The following is a 23,140-nucleotide window of genomic DNA, read 5'->3' as shown; positions in this document are numbered from 1 at the left end:
CCAGAGGTAGATCACATGACACCTAGACAAGAGGTAGATCACATGACACCAAGACGAGAGGTAGATCACATGACACCAAGACGAGAGGTAGATCACATGACACCTAGACCAGAGGTAGATCACATGACACCTAGACAAGAGGTAGATCACATGACACCTAGACACGAGGTAGATCACATGACACCTAGACCAGATGTAGATCACATGACACCAAGACCAGAGGTAGATCACATGACAACAAGACCAGAGGTAGATCACATAACAAGACCAGAGGTAGATCACATGACACCAAGACCAGAGGTAGATCACATAACAAGACCAGAGGTAGATCACATGACAAGACCAGAGGTAGATCACATGACACCAATACCAGAGGTAGATCACATGACACCTAGACCAGAGGTAGATCACATGACACCTAGACCAGAGGTAGATCACATGACACCTAGACCACAGGTAGATCACATGACACCTAGACCAGAGGTAGATCACATGACACCTAGACCAGAGGTAGATCACATGACACCTAGATCAGATGTAGATCACATGACACCTAGACCAGAGGTAGATCACATGACACCTAGAACAGAGGTAGATCACATGACAAGACCAGAGGTAGATCACATGACACCTGGACCAGAGGTAGATCACATGACACCAATACCAGAGTTAGATCACATGACTAGACCAGAGGTAGATCACATGACAAGACCAGAGTTAGATCACATGACACCAATACCAGAGGTAGATCACATGACACCTAGACCAGAGGTAGATCACATGACACCTAGACCAGAGGTAGATCACATGACACCTAGACCACAGGTAGATCACATGACACCTAGACCAGAGGTAGATCACATGACACCTAGACCAGAGGTAGATCACATGACACCTAGATCAGATGTAGATCACATGACACCTAGACCAGAGGTAGATCACATGACACCTAGAACAGAGGTAGATCACATGACAAGACCAGAGGTAGATCACATGACACCTGGACCAGAGGTAGATCACATGACACCAATACCAGAGGTAGATCACATGACTAGACCAGAGGTAGATCACATGACTAGACCAGAGGTAGATCGCATGACAAGACCAGAGGTAGATCACATGACTAGACCAGAGGTAGATCACATGACAAGACTGGCGGTAGATCACATGACACCAAGACCAGAGGTAGATCACATGACACCAAGACCAGAGGTAGATCACATGACACCAAGACCAGAGGTAGATCACATGACAAGACCAGAGGTAGATCACATGACTAGACCAGAGGTAGATCACATGACTAGACCAGAGGTAGATCACATGACAAGACCAGAGGTAGATCACATGACACCAAGACCAGAGGTCGATCACATGACAAGACCAGAGGTAGAACACATAACACCTAGACCACAGGTAGATCACATGACACCTAGACCACAGGTAGATCACATGACACCTAGACCAGAGGTAGATCACATGACACCTAGACCAGAGGTAGATCACATGACACCTAGACAAGAGGTAGATCACATGACACCAAGACGAGAGGTAGATCACATGACACCAAGACGAGAGGTAGATCACATGACACCTAGACCAGAGGTAGATCAGATGACACCTAGACAAGAGGTAGATCACATGACACCTAGACAAGAGGTAGATCACATGACACCTAGACACGAGGTAGATCACATGACACCTAGACCAGATGTAGATCACATGACACCAAGACCAGAGGTAGATCACATGACAACAAGACCAGAGGTAGATCACATAACAAGACCAGAGGTAGATCACATGACACCAAGACCAGAGGTAGATCACATAACAAGACCAGATTTAGATCACATGACAAGACCAGAGGTAGATCACATGACACCAATACCAGAGGTAGATCACATGACACCTAGACCAGAGGTAGATCACATGACACCTAGACCAGAGGTAGATCACATGACACCTAGACCACAGGTAGATCACATGACACCTAGACCAGAGGTAGATCACATGACACCTAGACCAGAGGTAGATCACATGACACCTAGATCAGATGTAGATCACATGACACCTAGACCAGAGGTAGATCACATGACACCTAGAACAGAGGTAGATCACATGACAAGACCAGAGGTAGATCACATGACACCTGGACCAGAGGTAGATCACATGACACCAATACCAGAGGTAGATCACATGACTAGACCAGAGGTAGATCACATGACTAGACCAGAGGTAGATCACATGACAAGACCAGAGGTAGATCACATGACTAGACCAGAGGTAGATCACATGACAAGACTGGCGGTAGATCACATGACACCAAGACCAGAGGTAGATCACATGACACCAAGACCAGAGGTAGATCACATGACACCAAGACCAGAGGTAGATCACATGACAAGACCAGAGGTAGATCACATGACTAGACCAGAGGTAGATCACATGACTAGACCAGAGGTAGATCACATGACAAGACCAGAGGTAGATCACATGACACCTAGACCAGAGGTAGATCACATGACACCTAGACCACAGGTAGATCACATGACACCTAGACCAGAGGTAGATCACATGACACCTAGACCAGAGGTAGATCACATGACACCTAGATCAGATGTAGATCACATGACACCTAGACCAGAGGTAGATCACATGACACCTAGAACAGAGGTAGATCACATGACAAGACCAGAGGTAGATCACATGACACCTAGACAAGAGGTAGATCACATGACACCTAGACACGAGGTAGATCACATGACACCTAGACCAGATGTAGATCACATGACACCAAGACCAGAGGTAGATCACATGACAACAAGACCAGAGGTAGATCACATAACAAGACCAGAGGTAGATCACATGACACCAAGACCAGAGGTAGATCACATAACAAGACCAGAGGTAGATCACATGACAAGACCAGAGGTAGATCACATGACACCAATACCAGAGGTAGATCACATGACACCTAGACCAGAGGTAGATCACATGACACCTAGACCAGAGGTAGATCACATGACACCTAGACCACAGGTAGATCACATGACACCTAGACCAGAGGTAGATCACATGACACCTAGACCAGAGGTAGATCACATGACACCTAGATCAGATGTAGATCACATGACACCTAGACCAGAGGTAGATCACATGACACCTAGAACAGAGGTAGATCACATGACAAGACCAGAGGTAGATCACATGACACCTGGACCAGAGGTAGATCACATGACACCAATACCAGAGGTAGATCACATGACTAGACCAGAGGTAGATCACATGACTAGACCAGAGGTAGATCACATGACAAGACCAGAGGTAGATCACATGACTAGACCAGAGGTAGATCACATGACAAGACTGGCGGTAGATCACATGACACCAAGACCAGAGGTAGATCACATGACACCAAGACCAGAGGTAGATCACATGACACCAAGACCAGAGGTAGATCACATGACAAGACCAGAGGTAGATCACATGACTAGACCAGAGGTAGATCACATGACTAGACCAGAGGTAGATCACATGACAAGACCAGAGGTAGATCACATGACACCTAGACCAGAGGTAGATCACATGACACCTAGACCACAGGTAGATCACATGACACCTAGACCAGAGGTAGATCACATGACACCTAGACCAGAGGTAGATCACATGACACCTAGATCAGATGTAGATCACATGACACCTAGACCAGAGGTAGATCACATGACACCTAGAACAGAGGTAGATCACATGACTAGACCAGAGGTAGATCACATGACAAGACCAGAGGTAGATCACATGACTAGACCAGAGGTAGATCACATGACAAGACTGGCGGTAGATCACATGACACCAAGACCAGAGGTAGATCACATGACACCAAGACCAGAGGTAGATCACATGACACCAAGACCAGAGGTAGATCACATGACAAGACCAGAGGTAGATCACATGACTAGACCAGAGGTAGATCACATGACTAGACCAGAGGTAGATCACATGACAAGACCAGAGGTAGATCACATGACACCAAGACCAGAGGTCGATCACATGACAAGACCAGAGGTAGAACACATAACACCTAGACCACAGGTAGATCACATGACACCTAGACCACAGGTAGATCACATGACACCTAGACCAGAGGTAGATCACATGACACCTAGACCAGAGGTAGATCACATGACACCTAGACAAGAGGTAGATCACATGACACCAAGACGAGAGGTAGATCACATGACACCAAGACGAGAGGTAGATCACATGACACCTAGACCAGAGGTAGATCAGATGACACCTAGACAAGAGGTAGATCACATGACACCTAGACAAGAGGTAGATCACATGACACCTAGACACGAGGTAGATCACATGACACCAAGACCAGAGGTAGATCACATGACAACAAGACCAGAGGTAGATCACATAACAAGACCAGAGGTAGATCACATGACACCAAGACCAGAGGTAGATCACATAACAAGACCAGAGGTAGATCACATGACAAGACCAGAGGTAGATCACATGACACCAATACCAGAGGTAGATCACATGACACCTAGACCAGAGGTAGATCACATGACACCTAGACCAGAGGTAGATCACATGACACCTAGACCACAGGTAGATCACATGACACCTAGACCAGAGGTAGATCACATGACACCTAGACCAGAGGTAGATCACATGACACCTAGATCAGATGTAGATCACATGACACCTAGACCAGAGGTAGATCACATGACACCTAGAACAGAGGTAGATCACATGACAAGACCAGAGGTAGATCACATGACACCTGGACCAGAGGTAGATCACATGACACCAATACCAGAGGTAGATCACATGACTAGACCAGAGGTAGATCACATGACTAGACCAGAGGTAGATCACATGACAAGACCAGAGGTAGATCACATGACTAGACCAGAGGTAGATCACATGACAAGACTGGCGGTAGATCACATGACACCAAGACCAGAGGTAGATCACATGACACCAAGACCAGAGGTAGATCACATGACACCAAGACCAGAGGTAGATCACATGACAAGACCAGAGGTAGATCACATGACTAGACCAGAGGTAGATCACATGACTAGACCAGAGGTAGATCACATGACAAGACCAGAGGTAGATCACGTGACACCAAGACCAGAGGTCGATCACATGACAAGACCAGAGGTAGAACACATAACACCTAGACCAGAGGTAGATCACATGACACCTAGACCAGAGGTCGATCACATGACACCTAGACCAGAGGTAGATCACATGACACCAAGACCAGAGGTCGATCACATGACAAGACCAGAGGTAGATCACATGACTAGACCAGAGGTAGATCACATGACTAGACCAGAGGTAGATCACATGACAAGACCAGAGGTAGATCACATGACACCAAGACCAGAGGTAGATCACATGACACCAACACCAGAGGTCGATCACATGACAAGACCAGAGGTAGAACACATAACACCTAGACCAGAGGTAGATCACATGACACCTAGACCAGAGGTCGATCACATGACACCTAGACCAGAGGTAGATCACATGACAAGACCAGAGGTAGATCACATGACACCTAGACCAGAGGTAGATCACCTGACACCTAGACCAGAGGTCGATCACATGACACCTAGACCAGAGGTAGTGCACATGACAAGACCAGAGGTAGATCACATAACAAGACCAGAGGTAGATCACATGACAATAACAGAGGTAGATCACATGACAAGACCAGTCTCACCAGGCCAGGATCATAGTGGCTGAAGGAAGTCTCGAAACGGAACTGTTCCCTATATAGTGCACGACTTTTGACCTGGGCCCATAGGGAATGTATGGATGGAATACAGAATGTATGGATGGAATACAGAATGTAGGGATGGAATACAGAATGTAGTGATGGAATACAGAATGTAGGGATGGAATACAGAATGTAGGGATGGAATACAGAATGTAGGGATGGAATACAGAATGTAGGGATGGAATACAGAATGTAGGGATGGAATACAGAATGTAGGGATGGAATACAGAATGTAGGGGTGGAATACAGAATGTAGGGATGGAATACAGAATGTAGGGGTGGAATACAGAATGTAGGGATGGAATACCGAATGTAGGGATGGAATACAGAATGTAGGGATGCAATACAGAATGTAGGGATGGAATACAGAATGTAGGGGTGGAATACAGAATGTAGGGGTGGAATACAGAATGTAGGGGTGGAATACAGAATGTAGGGATGGAATACAGAATGTAGTGATGGAATACAGAATGTAGGGATGGAATACAGAATGTAGGGATGGAATACAGAATGTAGGGGTGGAATACAGAATGTAGGAATGGAATACAGAATGTAGTGATGGAATACAGAATGTAGGGATGGAATACAGAATGTAGGGATGGAATACAGAATGTAGTGATGGAATACAGAATGTAGGGATGGAATACAGAATGTAGGGATGGAATACAGAATGTAGGGATGGAATACAGAATGTAGGGATGGAATACAGAATGTAGGGGTGGAATACAGAATGTAGGGATGGAATACAGAATGTAGGGATGGAATACAGAATGTAGGGATGGAATACAGAATGTAGGGATGGAATACAGAATGTAGGGGTGGAATACAGAATGTAGGGATGGAATACAGAATGTAGTGATGGAATACAGAAAGTAGGGATGGAATACAGAATGTAGGGGTGGAATACAGAATGTAGGGATGGAATACAGAATGTAGGGGTGGAATACAGAATGTAGGGGTGGAATACAGAATGTAGGGGTGGAATACAGAATGTAGGGATGGAATACAGAATGTAGTGATGGAATACAGAATGTAGGGATGGAATACAGAATGTTGGGATGGAATACAGAATGTAGGGATTGAATACAGAATGTAGGGATGGAATACAGAACGTAGGGATGGAATACAGAACGTAGGGATGGAATACAGAATGTAGGGATGGAATACAGAATGTAGGGATGGAATACAGAATGTAGGGATGGAATACAGAATGTAGGGATGGAATACAGAATGTATGGATGGAATACAGAATATAGGGATGGAATACAGAATGTAGGGATGGAATACAGAATGTAGGGATGGAATACAGAATGTAGGGGTGGAATACAGAATGTAGGGGTGGAATACAGAATGTAGGGATGGAATACAGAACGTAGGGATGGAATACAGAACGTAGGGATGGAATACAGAATGTAGGGATGGAATACAGAATGTAGGGATGGAATACAGAATGTAGGGATGGAATACAGAATGTAGGGATGGAATACAGAATGTAGGGATGGAATACAGAATATAGGGATGGAATACAGAATGTAGGGATGGAATACAGAATGTAGGGATGGAATACAGAATGTAGGGATGGAATACAGAATGTAGGGATGGAATACAGAATGTAGGGGTGGAATACAGAATGTAGGGGTGGAATACAGAATGTAGGGATGGAATACAGAATGTAGGGATGGAATACAGAATGTAGGGATGCAATACAGAACGTAGGGATGGAATACAGAACGTAGGGATGGAATACAGAACGTAGGGATGGAATACAGAACGTAGGGATGGAATACAGAACGTAGGGATGGAATACAGAATGTAGGGATGGAATACAGAATGTAGGGATGGAATACAGAATGTAGGGGTGGAATACAGAATGTAGGGGTGGAATACAGAATGTAGGGATGGAATACAGAATGTAGTGATGGAATACAGAATGTAGGGATGGAATACAGAATGTAGGGGTGGAATACAGAATGTAGGGATGGAATACAGAATGTAGGGATGGAATACAGAATGTAGGGGTGGAATACAGAATGTAGGGGTGGAATACAGAATGTAGGGATGGAATACAGAATGTAGGGATGGAATACAGAATGTAGGGATGAAATACAGAATGTAGGGGTGGAATACAGAATGTAGGGGTGGAATACAGAATGTAGGGATGGAATACAGAATGTAGTGATGGAATACAGAATGTAGGGATGGAATACAGAATGTAGGGGTGGAATACAGAATGTAGGGATGGAATACAGAATGTAGGGGTGGAATACAGAATGTAGGGATGGAATACAGAATGTAGGGATGGAATACAGAATGTAGAGATGGAATACAGAATGTAGGGATGGAATACAGAATGTAGGGATGGAATACAGAATGTAGGGGTGGAATACAGAATGTAGGGATGGAATACAGAATGTAGGGATGGAATACAGAATGTAGGGATGGAATACAGAATGTAGGGGTGGAATACAGAATGTAGGGATGGAATACAGAATGTAGGGATGGAATACAGAATGTAGGGTTGGAATACAGAATGTAGGGTTGGAATACAGAATGTAGGGGAGGAATACAGAATGTAGGGATGGAATACAGAATGTAGGGGTGGAATACAGAATGTAGGGATGGAATACAGAATGTAGGGGTGGAATACAGAATGTAGGGATGGAATACAGAATGTAGGGATGGAATACAGAATGTAGGGGTGGAATACAGAATGTAGGGATGGAATACAGAATGTAGGGATGGAATACAGAATGTAGGGATGGAATACAGAATGTAGGGATAGAATACAGAATGTAGGGATGGAATACAGAATGTAGGGATGGAATACAGAATGTAGGGTGCCATTAAGGAAGTAGCCCAGACCACTACAGTTCAGTAGCTTCAGCCAGACAAAGAGGAGAGGAGAAGCTCAGAGATACCTAAGCTGCTGCTAATGTCTGCTGATCTCTGTAAACCAGCTATAGCAGCAGGAGGTAGACACTGTGGTAAGTGGACACTAGATATCAAGGTGATCTCTGTAAACCAGCTATAGCAGCAGGAGGTAGACACTGAGGTAAGTGGACACTAGATATCAAGGTGATCTCTGTAAACCAGCTATAGCAGCAGGAGGTAGACACTGTGGTAAGTGGACACTAGATAACAAGGTGATCTCTGTAAACCAGTTATAGCAGCAGGAGGTAGACACTGTGGTAAGTGGACACTAGATAACATGGTGATCTCTGTAAACCAGCTATAGCAGCAGGAGGTAGACACTGTGGTAAGTGGACACTAGATAACAAGGTGAACTCTGTAAACCAGCTATAGCAGCAGGAGGTAGACACTGTGGTAAGTGGACACTAGATAACAAGGTGAACTCTGTAAACCAGCTATAGCAGCAGGAGGTAGACACTGTGGTAAGTGGACACTAGATAACAAGGTGATCTCTGTAAACCAGCTATAGCAGCAGGAGGTAGACACTGTGGTAAGTGGACACTAGATAACAAGGTGATCTCTGTAAACCAGCTATAGCAGCAGGAGGTAGACACTGTGGTAAGTGGACACTAGATAACAAGGTGATCTCTGTAAACCAGCTATAGCAGCAGGAGGTAGACACTGTGGTAAGTGGACACTAGATAACAAGGTTATCTCTGTAAACCAGCTATAGCAGCAGGAGGTAGACACTGTGGTAAGTGGACACCAGATAACAAGGTGATCTCTGTAAACCAGCTATAGCAGCAGGAGGTAGACACTGAGGTAAGTGGACACTAGATAACAAGGTGATCTCTGTAAACCAGCTATAGCAGCAGGAGGTAGACACTGAGGTAAGTGGACACTAGATAACAAGGTGATCTCTGTAAACCAGCTATAGCAGCAGGAGGTAGACACTGTGGTAAGTGGACACTAGATAACAAGGTGATCTCTGTAAACCAGCTATAGCAGCAGGAGGTAGACACTGTGGTAAGTGGACACCAGATAACAAGGTGATCTCTGTAAACCAGCTATAGCAGCAGGAGGTAGACACTGAGGTAAGTGGACACTAGATAACAAGGTGAACTCTGTAAACCAGCTATAGCAGCAGGAGGTAGACACTGTGGTAAGTGGACACTAGATAACAAGGTGATCTTTGTAAACCAGCTATAGCAGCAGGAGGTAGACACTGTGGTAAGTGGACACTAGATAACAAGGTGATCTCTGTAAACCAGTTATAGCAACAGGAGGTAGACACTGTGGTAAGTGGACACCAGATAACAAGGTGATCTCTGTAAACCAGCTATAGCAGCAGGAGGTAGACACTGAGGTAAGTGGACACTAGATAACAAGGTGAACTCTGTAAACCAGCTATAGCAGCAGGAGGTAGACACTGTGGTAAGTGGACACTAGATAACAAGGTGATCTTTGTAAACCAGCTATAGCAGCAGGAGGTAGACACTGAGGTAAGTGGACACTAGATAACAAGGTGAACTCTGTAAACCAGCTATAGCAGCAGGAGGTAGACACTGAGGTAAGTGGACACTAGATAACAAGGTGATCTCTGTAAACCAGCTATAGCAGCAGGAGGTAGACACTGTGGTAAGTGGACACTAGATAACAAGGTGATCTCTGTAAACCAGCTATAGTAGCAGGAGGTAGACACTGTGGTAAGTGGACACTAGATAACAAGGTGATCTCTGTAAACCAGCTATAGCAGCAGGAGGTAGACACTGAGGTAAGTGGACACTAGATAACAAGGTGATCTCTGTAAACCAGCTATAGCAGCAGGAGGTAGACACTGTGGTAAGTGGACACTAGATAACAAGGTGATCTCTGTAAACCAGCTATAGCAGCAGGAGATAGACACTGTGGTAAGTGGACACTAGATAACAAGGTGAACTATGTAAACCAGCTATAGCAGCAGGAGATAGACACTGTGGTAAGTGGACACTAGATAACAAGGTGAACTCTGTAAACCAGCTATAGCAGCAGGAGGTAGACACTGAGGTAAGTGGACACTAGATAACAAGGTGATCTCTGTAAACCAGCTATAGCAGCAGGAGGTAGACACTGTGGTAAGTGGACACTAGATAACAAGGTGATCTTTGTAAACCAGCTATAGCAGCAGGAGGTAGACACTGTGGTAAGTGGACACTAGATAACAAGGTGATCTCTGTAAACCAGTTATAGCAACAGGAGGTAGACACTGTGGTAAGTGGACACCAGATAACAAGGTGATCTCTGTAAACCAGCTATAGCAGCAGGAGGTAGACACTGAGGTAAGTGGACACTAGATAACAAGGTGAACTCTGTAAACCAGCTATAGCAGCAGGAGGTAGACACTGTGGTAAGTGGACACTAGATAACAAGGTGATCTTTGTAAACCAGCTATAGCAGCAGGAGGTAGACACTGAGGTAAGTGGACACTAGATAACAAGGTGAACTCTGTAAACCAGCTATAGCAGCAGGAGGTAGACACTGAGGTAAGTGGACACTAGATAACAAGGTGATCTCTGTAAACCAGCTATAGCAGCAGGAGGTAGACACTGTGGTAAGTGGACACTAGATAACAAGGTGATCTCTGTAAACCAGCTATAGTAGCAGGAGGTAGACACTGTGGTAAGTGGACACTAGATAACAAGGTGATCTCTGTAAACCAGCTATAGCAGCAGGAGGTAGACACTGAGGTAAGTGGACACTAGATAACAAGGTGATCTCTGTAAACCAGCTATAGTAGCAGGAGGTAGACACTGTGGTAAGTGGACACTAGATAACAAGGTGATCTCTGTAAACCAGCTATAGCAGCAGGAGATAGACACTGTGGTAAGTGGACACTAGATAACAAGGTGATCTCTGTAAACCAGCTATAGTAGCAGGAGGTAGACACTGTGGTAAGTGGACACTAGATAACAAGGTGATCTCTGTAAACCAGCTATAGCAGCAGGAGGTAGACACTGTGGTAAGTGGACACTAGATAACAAGGTGATCTCTGTAAACCAGCTATAGCAGCAGGAGGTAGACACTGAGGTAAGTGGACACTAGATAACAAGGTGATCTCTGTAAACCAGCTATAGCAGCAGGAGGTGTGACACTGTGGTAAGTGGACACTAGATAACAAGGTGATCTCTGTAAACCAGCTATAGCAGCAGGAGGTAGACACTGTGGTAAGTGGACACTAGATAACAAGGTGATCTCTGTAAACCAGCTATAGCAGCAGGAGGTAGACACTGTGGTAAGTGGACACTAGATGGGCCAAGTAGCATGCTGCTACATAGTAGCAACTCTCTCTCTCTCTCTCTCTCTCTCTCTCTCTCTCTCTCTCTCTCTCTCTCTCTCTCTCTCTCTCTCTCTCTCTCTCTCTCAGTGTCTGTCTCTCTATGTCTCCCTCTCCCTCTCTCCCTCCCTCCCTCCCTCCCTCCGTTTCTATCCCTATTTTTGCCATTTTAATTCCAATGTCTTTTCTCTGCCTTTGTTTTCTTGCAGGGATTTCACCACGCAGCGACAAGACTATGTCTGCCTCCCAAGAAGCAGACTATTCCCTATATAGTGCACTACTTTTGACCAGAGCCTATGGGGCAGTATATAGGGAACAGGGATCCATTTGGGACACATCCTATTGGATCAGCTCACAGGCTTAGACTTGCTACTACACAATGTGTTCTCTTTTTACTTCCTGATCTAGTGGGATCTTCCTCTGCTCCTCTTCCCAGGCTGATATAGACCAGGTCTGATCTAGTGGGATCTTCTTCCCAGGCTGATATAGACCAGGTCTGATCTAGTGGGATCTTCTTCCCAGGCTGATATAGACCAGGTCTGATCTAGTGGGATCTTCTCTGCTCCTCTTCCCAGGCTGATATAGACCAGGTCTGATCTAGTGGGATCTTCTTCCCAGGCTGATATAGACCAGGTCTGATCTAGTGGGATCTTCTTCCCAGGCTGATATAGACCAGGTCTGATCTAGTGGGATCTTCTCTGCTCCTCTTCCCAGGCTGATATAGACCAGGTCTGATCTAGTGGGATCTTCTTCCCAGGCTGATATAGACCAGGTCTGATCTAGTGGGATCTTCTTCCCAGGCTGATATAGACCAGGTCTGATCTAGTAGGATCTTCTTCCCAGGCTGATATAGACCAGGTCTGATCTAGTGGGATCTTCCTCTGCTCCTCTTCCCAGGCTGATATAGACCAGGTCTGATCTAGTAGGATCTTCTTCCCAGGCTGATATAGACCAGGTCTGATCTAGTGGGATCTTCCTCTGCTCCTCTTCCCAGGCTGATATAGACCAGGTCTGATCTAGTGGGATCTTCTTCCCAGGCTGATATAGACCAGGTCTGATCTAGTGGGATCTTCCTCTGCTCCTCTTCCCAGGCTGATATAGACCAGGTCTGATCTAGTGGGATCTTCTTCCCAGGCTGATATAGACCAGGTCTGATCTAGTGGGCTGCCAAGCAATCTGACAGAAGGCTTAGTTGAAAACACGTTTACAGAATAGCAGCATCTCGCTCACACAAAGGGCTTTAAATATTGAACACCGCTCCGGAAAATCAATAAGAGACATGAAGACAGATCTCTCTCTCTCTCTCTCTCTCTCTCTCTCTCTCTCTCTCTCTCTCTCTCTCTCTCTCTCTCTCTCTCTCTCTCTCTCTCTCTCTCTCTCTCTCTCTCTCTCTCTCTCTCTCTCTCTCTCTCTCTCTCTCTCTCTCTCTCTCTCTCTCTCTCTCTCTCTCTCTCTCTCTCTCTCTCTCTCTCTCTCTCTCTCTCTCTCTCTCTCTCTCTCTCTCTCTCTCTCTCTCTCTCTCTCTCTCTCTCTCTCTCTCTCTCTCTCAACAGGATACAATGACCCCAGCTTCAATACTCTGGCCAATTCAAATAAGTTGGTTCTGAATTTGGTTCTGGCTCTGTGAAGCTGGGTGGTAATTGGATGACGGGCTGTGTGTCCTTCCCATATTGTGTAGATACTGTACTATGTAGGTACTGTACTATGTAGATACTGTACTATTTAGGTACTGTACTATTTAGGTACTGTACTATGTAGGGACTGTACTATGTAGGTACTGTACTATGTAGGTACTGTACTATTTAGGTACTGCGCTATGTAGGTACTGTGCTATGTAGGTACTGTACTATGTAGGTACTGTACTATTTAGGTACTGTACTATGTAGGTACTGTACTATGTAGGTACTGTACTATGTAGGTACTGTACTATGTAGGTACTGTACTATTTAGGTACTGTACTATGTAGGTACTGTACTATGTAGGTACTGTACTATGTAGGTACTGTGCTATTTAGGTACTGTACTATGTAGGTACTGTACTATGTAGGTACTGTGCTATGTAGGTACTGTACTATGTAGGTACTGTGCTATGTAGGTACTGTACTATGTAGGTACTGTGCTATGTAGGTACTGCGCTATGTAGATACTGTGCTATGTAGATACTGCACTATGTAGGTACTGTGCTATGTAGGTACTGTACTATGTAGGTACTGTGCTATGTAGGTACTGTACTATTTAGGGACTGTACTATGTAGGTACTGTACTATGTAGGTACTGTACTATGTAGGTACTGTGCTATGTAGGGACTGTACTATGTAGGTAATGTACTATGTAGGTACTGTACTATTTAGGTACTGTACTATGTAGGTACTGTACTATTTAGGTACTGTACTATGTAGGTACTGTGCTATGTAGGTACTGTACTATGTAGGTACTGTGCTATGTAGATACTGCACTATGTAGATACTGCACTATGTAGGTACTGCGCTATGTAGATACTGTGCTATGTAGGTACTGCGCTATGTAGGTACTGTGCTATGTAGGTACTGTACTATGTAGGTACTGTACTATGTAGGTACTGTACTATGTAGATACTGTGCTATGTAGGTACTGTGCTATGTAGGTACTGCGCTATGTAGATACTGTGCTATGTAGGTACTGTACTATGTAGATACTGTGCTATGTAGGTACTGTACTATGTAGGTACTTTGCTCTCTAACAGACCTGTAGGGCCCAGACCCTCTCTACCAGACCTGTAGGGCCCAGATCCTCTCTACCAGACCTGTATGGCCCAGACCCTCTCTACCAGAGCTGTAGGGCCCAGACCCTCTCTAGGGCCCAGACCCTCTCTACCAGACCTGTAGGGCCCAGACCCTCTCTACCAGACCTGTAGGGCCCAGACCAGAGCACTCGGGTGGGAATACAGAGGCCGTCTCTCTCTGAACTCTCACATTATGCCTACAATTGTCATTTCGACCAGTAGGGGGCAGGCTTTCATTGTTGATGTGGCTGGATAAAGCAGTCCAGTATAGGCCTGTGCTGTGATCCTTTATCTCCCCTGTCCAGCTCCATTCCTCCATGTTGGGTTCATGTTCAGTTCCCATGCTCCACCCAAGCCCCTCCCTGCTCCACCTTAGCCCCTCCCTGATAACCCAAATCCCTCCTTGCTCCACCTTAGCCCCTCCCTGATCCACCCAAGCCCCTCCCTGCTCCACCTTAGCCCCTCCCTGATCCACCCAAATCCCTCCCTGCTCCACCCAAGCCCCTCCCTGCTCCACCCAAATCCCTCCCTGCTCCACCTTAGCCTCTCCCTGATCCACCCAAATCCCTCCCTGCTCCACCCAAGCCCCTCCCTGCTCCACCCAAATCCATCCCTGCTCCACCTTAGCCCCTCCCTGATCCACCCAAATCCCTCCCTGCTCCACCTTAGCCCCTCCCTGCTCCACCCAAATTCCTCCCTGCTCCACCTTAGCCCCTCCCTGATCCACCCAAGCCCCTCCCTGCTCCACCTTAGCCCCTCCCTGATCCACCCAAATCCCTCCCTGCTCCACCCAAGCCCCTCCCTGCTCCACCCAAATCCCTCCCTGCTCCACCTTAGCCCCTCCCTGCTCCACCCAAGCCCCTCCCTGCTCCACCTTAGCCCCTCCCTGATCCACCCAAGCCCCTCCCTGCTCCACCTTAGCCCCAAACCCCTCACTGTGACTGGGCTACAGACAGACAGATTCCAGGTCACAGCTGATCTGTTCTGTTATAGCAGAAGGGAATGCTTACTACAGCTGACTACATCAGTACTACAGCTGACTACATCAGTACTACAGCTGACTATAACAGTACTACAGCTGACTACATCAGTACTACAGCTGACTACATCAGTACTACAGCTGACTACATCAGTACTACATCAGTACTACAGCTGACTACATCCGTACTACAGCTGACTACATCAGTACTATAGCTGACTACATCAGTACTACAGCTGACTGCATCAGTACTACAGCTGACTACATCAGTACTACAGCTGACTACAGCAGTACTACATCAGTACTACAGTTGACTACATCAGTACTATAGCTGACTACATCAGTACTACAGCTGACTACATCAGTACTACAGCTGACTGCATCAGTACTACAGCTGACTACATCAGTACTACATCAGTACTACAGTTGACTACAGTTGACTACATCAGTACTACAGCTGACTGCATCAGTACTACAGCTGACTACATCAGTACTACATCAGTCCTACAGTTGACTACAGTTGACTACACCAGTACTACAGCTGACTGCATCAGTACTACAGCTGACTACATCAGTACTACAGCTGACTACTTCAGTACTACATCAGTACTACAGTTGACTACAGTTGACTACATCAGTACTACAGCTGACTGCATCAGTACTACACCTGACTACATCAGTACTACAGCTGACTACATCAGTACTACATCTGACTACATCAGTACTACAGCTGACCACATCAGTACTACAGTTGACTACATCAGTACTACAGCTGACTACATCAGTACTACAGTTGACTACATCAGTACTACAGCTGACTACATCAGTACTACAGTTGACTACATCAGTACTACAGCTGACTACATCAGTACTACAGCTGACTATATCAGTACTACAGTTGACTACATCAGTACTACAGTTGACTACATCAGTACTACAGCCGACTACATCAGTACTACAGTTGACTTAATCAGTACTACAGTTGACTACATCAGTACTACAGTTGACTACATCAGTACTACAGTTGACTACATCAGTACTACAGCTGACTACATCGTTACTACAGCTGACTACATCAGTACTACAGTTGACTACATCAGTACTACAGCTGACTACATCAGTACTACAGCTGGCTACATCAGTACTACAGCTGACTACATCAGTACTACAGCTGCCTACATCAGTACTACATCAGTACTACAGCTGACTACATCAGTACTACAGCTGACTACATCAGTACTAAACATGATTACATCAGTACTACAGCTGACTACATCAGTACTACAGCTGACTACATCAGTAATACAGCTGACTACATCAGTACTACATCAGTACTACAGCTGACTACATCAGTACTACAGCTGACTACATCAGTACTACAGCTGACTACATCAGTACTACGGCTGACTACATCAGTACTACAGTTGACTACATCAGTATACAGCTGACTACATCAGTACCACAGTTGACTACATCCGTACCACAGCTGCCTACATCAGTACTACAGTTGACTACATCAGTACCACAGCTGACTACATCAGTACCACAGCTGCCTACATCAGTACTACAGCTGACTACATCAGTACTACAGCTGGCTACATCAGTACTACAGCTGACTACATCAGTACTACAGCTGCCTACATCAGTACTACATCAGTACTAGAACTGACTACATCAGTACTACAGCTGACTACATCAGTACTAAACATGATTACATCAGTACTACAGCTGACTACATCAGTACTACAGCTGACTACATCAGTACTACAGCTGACTACATCAGTACTACAGCTGACTACATCAGTACTACAGTTGACTACATCAGTATACAGCTGACTACATCAGTACCACAGTTGACTACATCAGTACCACAGCTGCCTACATCAGTACTACAGTTGACTACATCAGTACCACAGCTGACTACATCAGTACCACAGCTGCCTACATCAGTACTACAGTTGACTACATCAGTACTACATTTGACTACATCAGTACTACATCAGTACTACAGCTGACTACATCAGTACTACAGCTGACTACATCAGTACTACAGCTGACTACATCAGTACCTAAGTTGACTACATCAGTACTACAGCTGAATACATCAGTACCTAAGTTGACTACATCAGTACTACAGCTGAATACATCAGTACTAAACATGATTACATCAGCTAAAGTAACTTCGCTCACGCAGACACACGCAAGCACACACACACACAGACACACACACACACAGACACACACACACACACACAGACACACACACACACACACACACACACACACACAGACAGACACACACACAGACACACACACACACACACACACACACACACACACACACACACACACACACACACACACACACACACACACACAGACACACACACACACAGACACACACACACACACACAGACACACACACTATTGCGATGGCTGGGTTGTACTTACGGCAGGTTGCATAACATACTGTTGATGAGGCATCCAGGATGTATTCTGGACCTGTGGAGAGACATGGTGTTGGTACCTCAACTCCTCTGATTACACACTCTATCCCTCCATCCCTCTATCCCTCCATCCCTCCATCCCTCTATCCCTCCATCCCTCTATCCCTCCATCCCTCCATCCCTCTATCCCTCCATCCCTCTATCCCTCCATCCCTATCCCTCTATCCCTCCATCCCTCTATCCCTCTATCCCTCCATCCCTCTATCCCTCCATCCCTCTATCCCTCCATCCCTCTATCCCTCCATCCCTCCATCCCTCCATCCCTCCATCCCTCTATCTCTCTATCCCTCTATCCCTCCATCCCTCTATCCCTCTATCCCTCCATCCCTCTATCCCTCCATCCCTCTATCCCTCCATCCCTCTATCCCTCCATCCCTCCATCCCTCCATCCCTCTATCACTCCATCCCTCCATCCCTCCATCCCTCCATCCCACTATCCCTCCATCCCTCCATCCCTCCATCCCTCCATCCCTCCATCCCTCTATCCCTCCATCCCTCCATCCCTCCATCCCTCTATCCCTCTATCCCTCCATCCCTCTATCCCTCTATCCCTCCATCCCTCCATCCCTCTATCCCTCTATCCCTCCATCCCTCCATCCCTCCATCCCTCTATCCCTCCATCCCTCTATCCCTCCATCCCTCCATCCCTCCTGTCCTCTGATTAAACCCTCCATCCCTCCATCAAATCAAATCAAGTTTATTTTATATAGCTCTTCGTACATCAGCTAATATCTCGAAGTGCTGTACAGAAACCCATCCATCACTCCATCCCTCCATCACTCCATCCCTCTATCCCTCCATCCCTCCATCCCTCTATCCCTCCATCCCTCCTGTCCTCTGATTACACCGTCCATCCCTCCATCCCCCCTGTCCCCTGTCTTCTGTCCCCTGTTGTCCCTCCATCCGCTAATTTCCCATTCTTTCTCCTCTCCTTTCCTATCCCCAGCCACCCATCTCCTATATAATAGAACAGTGAAATGAGACTATATTGATGCGTAATTACAGTATAATATGAAAGCCTTAGAGATCTATACTGTTATATTGCTTTATAATTACAGTAAAACAGGAAAGCCTTAGAGAGTTATAGTGCTGTATAATTACAGTAAAATAGGAAAGCCTTGGAGAGACTTTTTGTCATATTGCTGTATAATTACAGTAAAATAGGAAGTTCTTAGAGAGCTATATTGTTATATGGCTGTATAATTACAGTAAAATAGGAACGCCTTAGAGAGCTATATTGTTATATTGCTGTATAATTACAGTAAAATACAAAAGTCTTAGAGAGTTATATTGTTATATTGCTGTATAATTACAGTAAAATAGCAAAGCCTTAGATAGTTATATTGTTATATTGCTGTAAAGTTACAGTAAAATATGAAAGCCTTGGAGAGTCATATTGCTATATTGCTTTATATTTACAGTAGAATATGAAAGACAGAGTTATATTGTTATATCGCTGTATAATTACAGTAATACATGACAGTCTTAGAGAGTTATATTGTTATATTGTGGTATAATTACAGTAATACACGAAAGGCTTAGAGAGCTCTACTGTTATATTGCTATATAATTACATCATCTATGCAGCAGTTTCATCATTAAAGACTCATCCTTCTGAACCAGAATCACTGCTTTCATCTCCCCCAATATAATACAATACTACTGCAGTATCCCCAATACAATAGATAGAGAGAGAAAGAGAGAGAGAGACAGAGAGACAGAGAGAGAGAGAGAGAGAGAGAGAGAGAGAGAGAGAGAGAGAGAGAGAGAGAGAGAGAGAGAGAGAGAGAGAGAGAGAGAGACAGAGAGAGACAGAGAGATACAGAAAGAGAGAGAGAGAGAGAGAGACAGAGAGAGACAGAGAGAGAGAGAAAGAGAGAGAGACAGAGAGAAAGAGCGATAAAGAGAGAGAGAGACAGAGAGAGAGAGAGAGAGAGAGACAGAGAGAGACAGAGAGAGAGAGAAAGAGAGAGAGACAGAGAGAAAGAGCGATAAAGAGAGAGAGAGACAGAGAGAGAGAGAGAAGGGGGAGATGTGGGGTCTGTGTATAAAAGAGTCAATATGTCTTATTTGAGAGTGTGATGCCTAACACTCCCCCCCCCCCCCCCCCCCCCACACACTCACCTGGTACGTGGAGACGGGTGAGGCAGCGACAAAGGGAGTGATGGATGTCTGTGCTATCATCCTATTGGTGGAGATGTATGGAGAGGAGTAGAACCTACAGGAGAGAAGAAGAGACAGAGAAGAAGAGACAGGAAGAGAGGAGGAAGAGGAGAAGAGAGGAAGAGGGGACAGGAGAGAATGGAAGAGAGGAGGAAGAGGAGAAGAGAGGAAGAGGGGACAGGAGAGACAGAAAGAGAGGAGGAAGAGGAGAAGAGAGGAAGAGGGGACAGGAGAGACAGGAAGAGAGGAGGAAGAGGAGAAAAGAGGAAGAGGGGACAGGAGAGAAGGAGACACAGGAAGAGAAGTAGAGGACAGAGGGTTAAATTTCATAATGTCAGTCTAATAGCAGAACAACAACCACTAGTAACAGTGACAGATTGGCTCAGACCAAGTGTGTCACACCGTGGACTGACTGATGGATGACCCTGTCTTAGAGGGTAACACCAGACTCAACATCTGGCTCCCCTCACACACAAGTGTGTGTGTGTGTGTGTGTGTGTGTGTGTGTGTGTGTGTGTGTGTGTGTGTGTGTGTGTGTGTGTGTGTGTGTGTGTGTGTGTGTGTGTGTGTGTGTGTGTGTGTGTGTGTGTGCGTGCGTGCGTGCGTGCGTGCGTGCGTGTGTGTGTGTGTGTGTGTTTCTGTAGTGAAAGTATGTCCTTAGTGGTTTCATTGTATTTCTATTCCACAGTGACTACTCAGTGGCATGATGGCTGGTCCAGTGGGTGAATGAATGACATTTTATTTTCGTGTCAAGTCGCCAATTGGCAGCCGATCCCTTATGGGGTTAATTGACGCATAAACAAACATTACAATAATTCACTAAGGTAATTAAATTACATGTTTTTCTTCCGGCGTTCTCTGCATTGCGCTTCGCATAAAGAGTGAAATTCTAAGTGTGTGTATTATTTATCATTGTGTACCCAGAGAGGACATGTTTCAGCCAGGTACTAGAGTGTGTGTGTATTACATCAAGCAGGTCTGTTGCTGCTCTGTATCGATCCCTCTGTCTACAGAGGGGGGGGTCTACAGGCTGAGTTATGGATGGGGGGGGTCTACAGGCTGAGTTATGGACGGGGGGGGGGGGGTCTACAGGCTGAGTTATGGACGGGGGGGGGGGGTCTACAGGCTGAGTTATGGACGGGGGGGGGGTCTACAGGCTGAGTTATGGATGGGGGGGGTCTACAGGCTGAGTTATGGATGGGGGGGGTCTACAGGCTGAGTTATGGACGGGGGGGGGGGGTCTACAGGCTGAGTTATGGACGGGGGGGGGGGGGGGTCTACAGGCTGAGTTATGGACGGGGGGGGGGGTCTACAGGCTGAGTTATGGACGGGGGGGTCTACAGGCTGAGTTATGGATGGGAGGGGGTCTACAGGCTGAGTTATGGATGGGGGGGGTCTACAGGCTGAGTTATGGACGGGGGGGGGGGTCTACAGGCTGAGTTATGGATGGGGGGGGTCTACAGGCTGAGTTATGGACGGGGGGGGGGGGTCTACAGGCTGAGTTATGGATGGGGGGGGTCTACAGGCTGAGTTATGGATGGGGGGGGTCTACAGGCTGAGTTATGGATGGGGGGGTCTACAGGCTGAGTTATGGACGGGGGGGGGGGGTCTACAGGCTGAGTTATGGACGGGGGGGGGGGGTCTACAGGCTGAGTTATGGACGGGGGGGGGGGTCTACAGGCTGAGTTATGGACGGGGGGGGGGGGTCTACAGGCTGAGTTATGGACGGGGGGGGGGGTCTACAGGCTGAGTTATGGACGGGGGGGGGGGTCTACAGGCTGAGTTATGGACGGGGGGGGGGGGTCTACAGGCTGAGTTATGGACGGGGGGGGGGGTCTACAGGCTGAGTTATGGACGGGGGGGGGGGTCTACAGGCTGAGTTATGGATGGGGGGGGGGTCTACAGGCTGAGTTATGGACGGGGGGGGGGTCTACAGGCTGAGTTATGGATGGGGGGGGTCTACAGGCTGAGTTATGGACGGGGGGGGTCTACAGGCTGAGTTATGGACGGGGGGGGGTCTACAGGCTGAGTTATGGACGGGGGGTCTACAGGCTGAGTTATGGAAGGGGGGGTCTACAGGCTGAGTTATGGACGGGGGGGGGGGTCTACAGGCTGAGTTATGGGGGGGGGGGGTCTACATGCTGAGTTATGGACGGGGGGGGGGGGGGGTCTACAGGCTGAGTTATGGACGGGGGGGGGGGTCTACAGGCTGAGTTATGGACGGGGGGGGGGGGTCTACAGGCTGAGTTATGGACGGGGGGGGGGGTCTACAGGCTGAGTTATGGATGGGGGGGGGGTCTACAGGCTGAGTTATGGACGGGGGGGGGGGTCTACAGGCTGAGTTATGGGGGGGGGGTCTACAGGCTGAGTTATGGATGGGGGGGTCTACAGGCTGAGTTATGGACGGGGGGGGTCTACAGGCTGAGTTATGGACGGGGGGGGGTCTACAGGCTGAGTTATGGACGGGGGGTCTACAGGCTGAGTTATGGACGGGGGGGGGGTCTACAGGCTGAGTTATGGACGGGGGGGGGGTCTACAGGCTGAGTTATGGACGGGGGGGGGGGGTCTACAGGCTGAGTTATGGGGGGGGGTCTACATGCTGAGTTATGGACAGGGGGGGGGGTCTACAGGCTGAGTTATGGACGGGGGGGTCTACAGGCTGAGTTATGGACGGGGGGGGGGGTCTACAGGCTGAGTTATGGAC

At 46.8% G+C, this 23,140-nt stretch overlaps 1 protein-coding gene across 3 annotated transcripts in view; it reads right to left on the bottom strand.

Moving 5' to 3' along the window:
• Positions 1 to 23,140, bottom strand: part of LOC139572861 (RNA-binding motif, single-stranded-interacting protein 3-like) — a 336,861-nt gene that overhangs the window by 110,266 nt on the left and 203,455 nt on the right. For 2 of the 3 annotated variants that reach the window (XM_071395677.1, XM_071395678.1), the window contains exons 9-10: positions 20,398 to 20,491; positions 18,218 to 18,268 (exon numbers count right to left, since the gene is read on the bottom strand). In XM_071395677.1, the coding sequence (XP_071251778.1) occupies positions 18,218 to 18,268; positions 20,398 to 20,491 (145 nt within the window). The remainder of the gene's footprint in view (positions 1 to 18,217; positions 18,269 to 20,397; positions 20,492 to 23,140) is intronic. The other variant, XM_071395676.1, reaches the window with a different exon arrangement.

Source organism: Salvelinus alpinus, chromosome 4 (genome assembly GCF_045679555.1).
Source record: "Salvelinus alpinus chromosome 4, SLU_Salpinus.1, whole genome shotgun sequence".
NCBI lineage: Eukaryota > Metazoa > Chordata > Actinopteri > Salmoniformes > Salmonidae > Salvelinus > Salvelinus alpinus.
The sequence above is the reverse complement of the archived record's forward strand: the minus strand, read 5'-3'. Positions and strand labels throughout refer to the sequence as shown.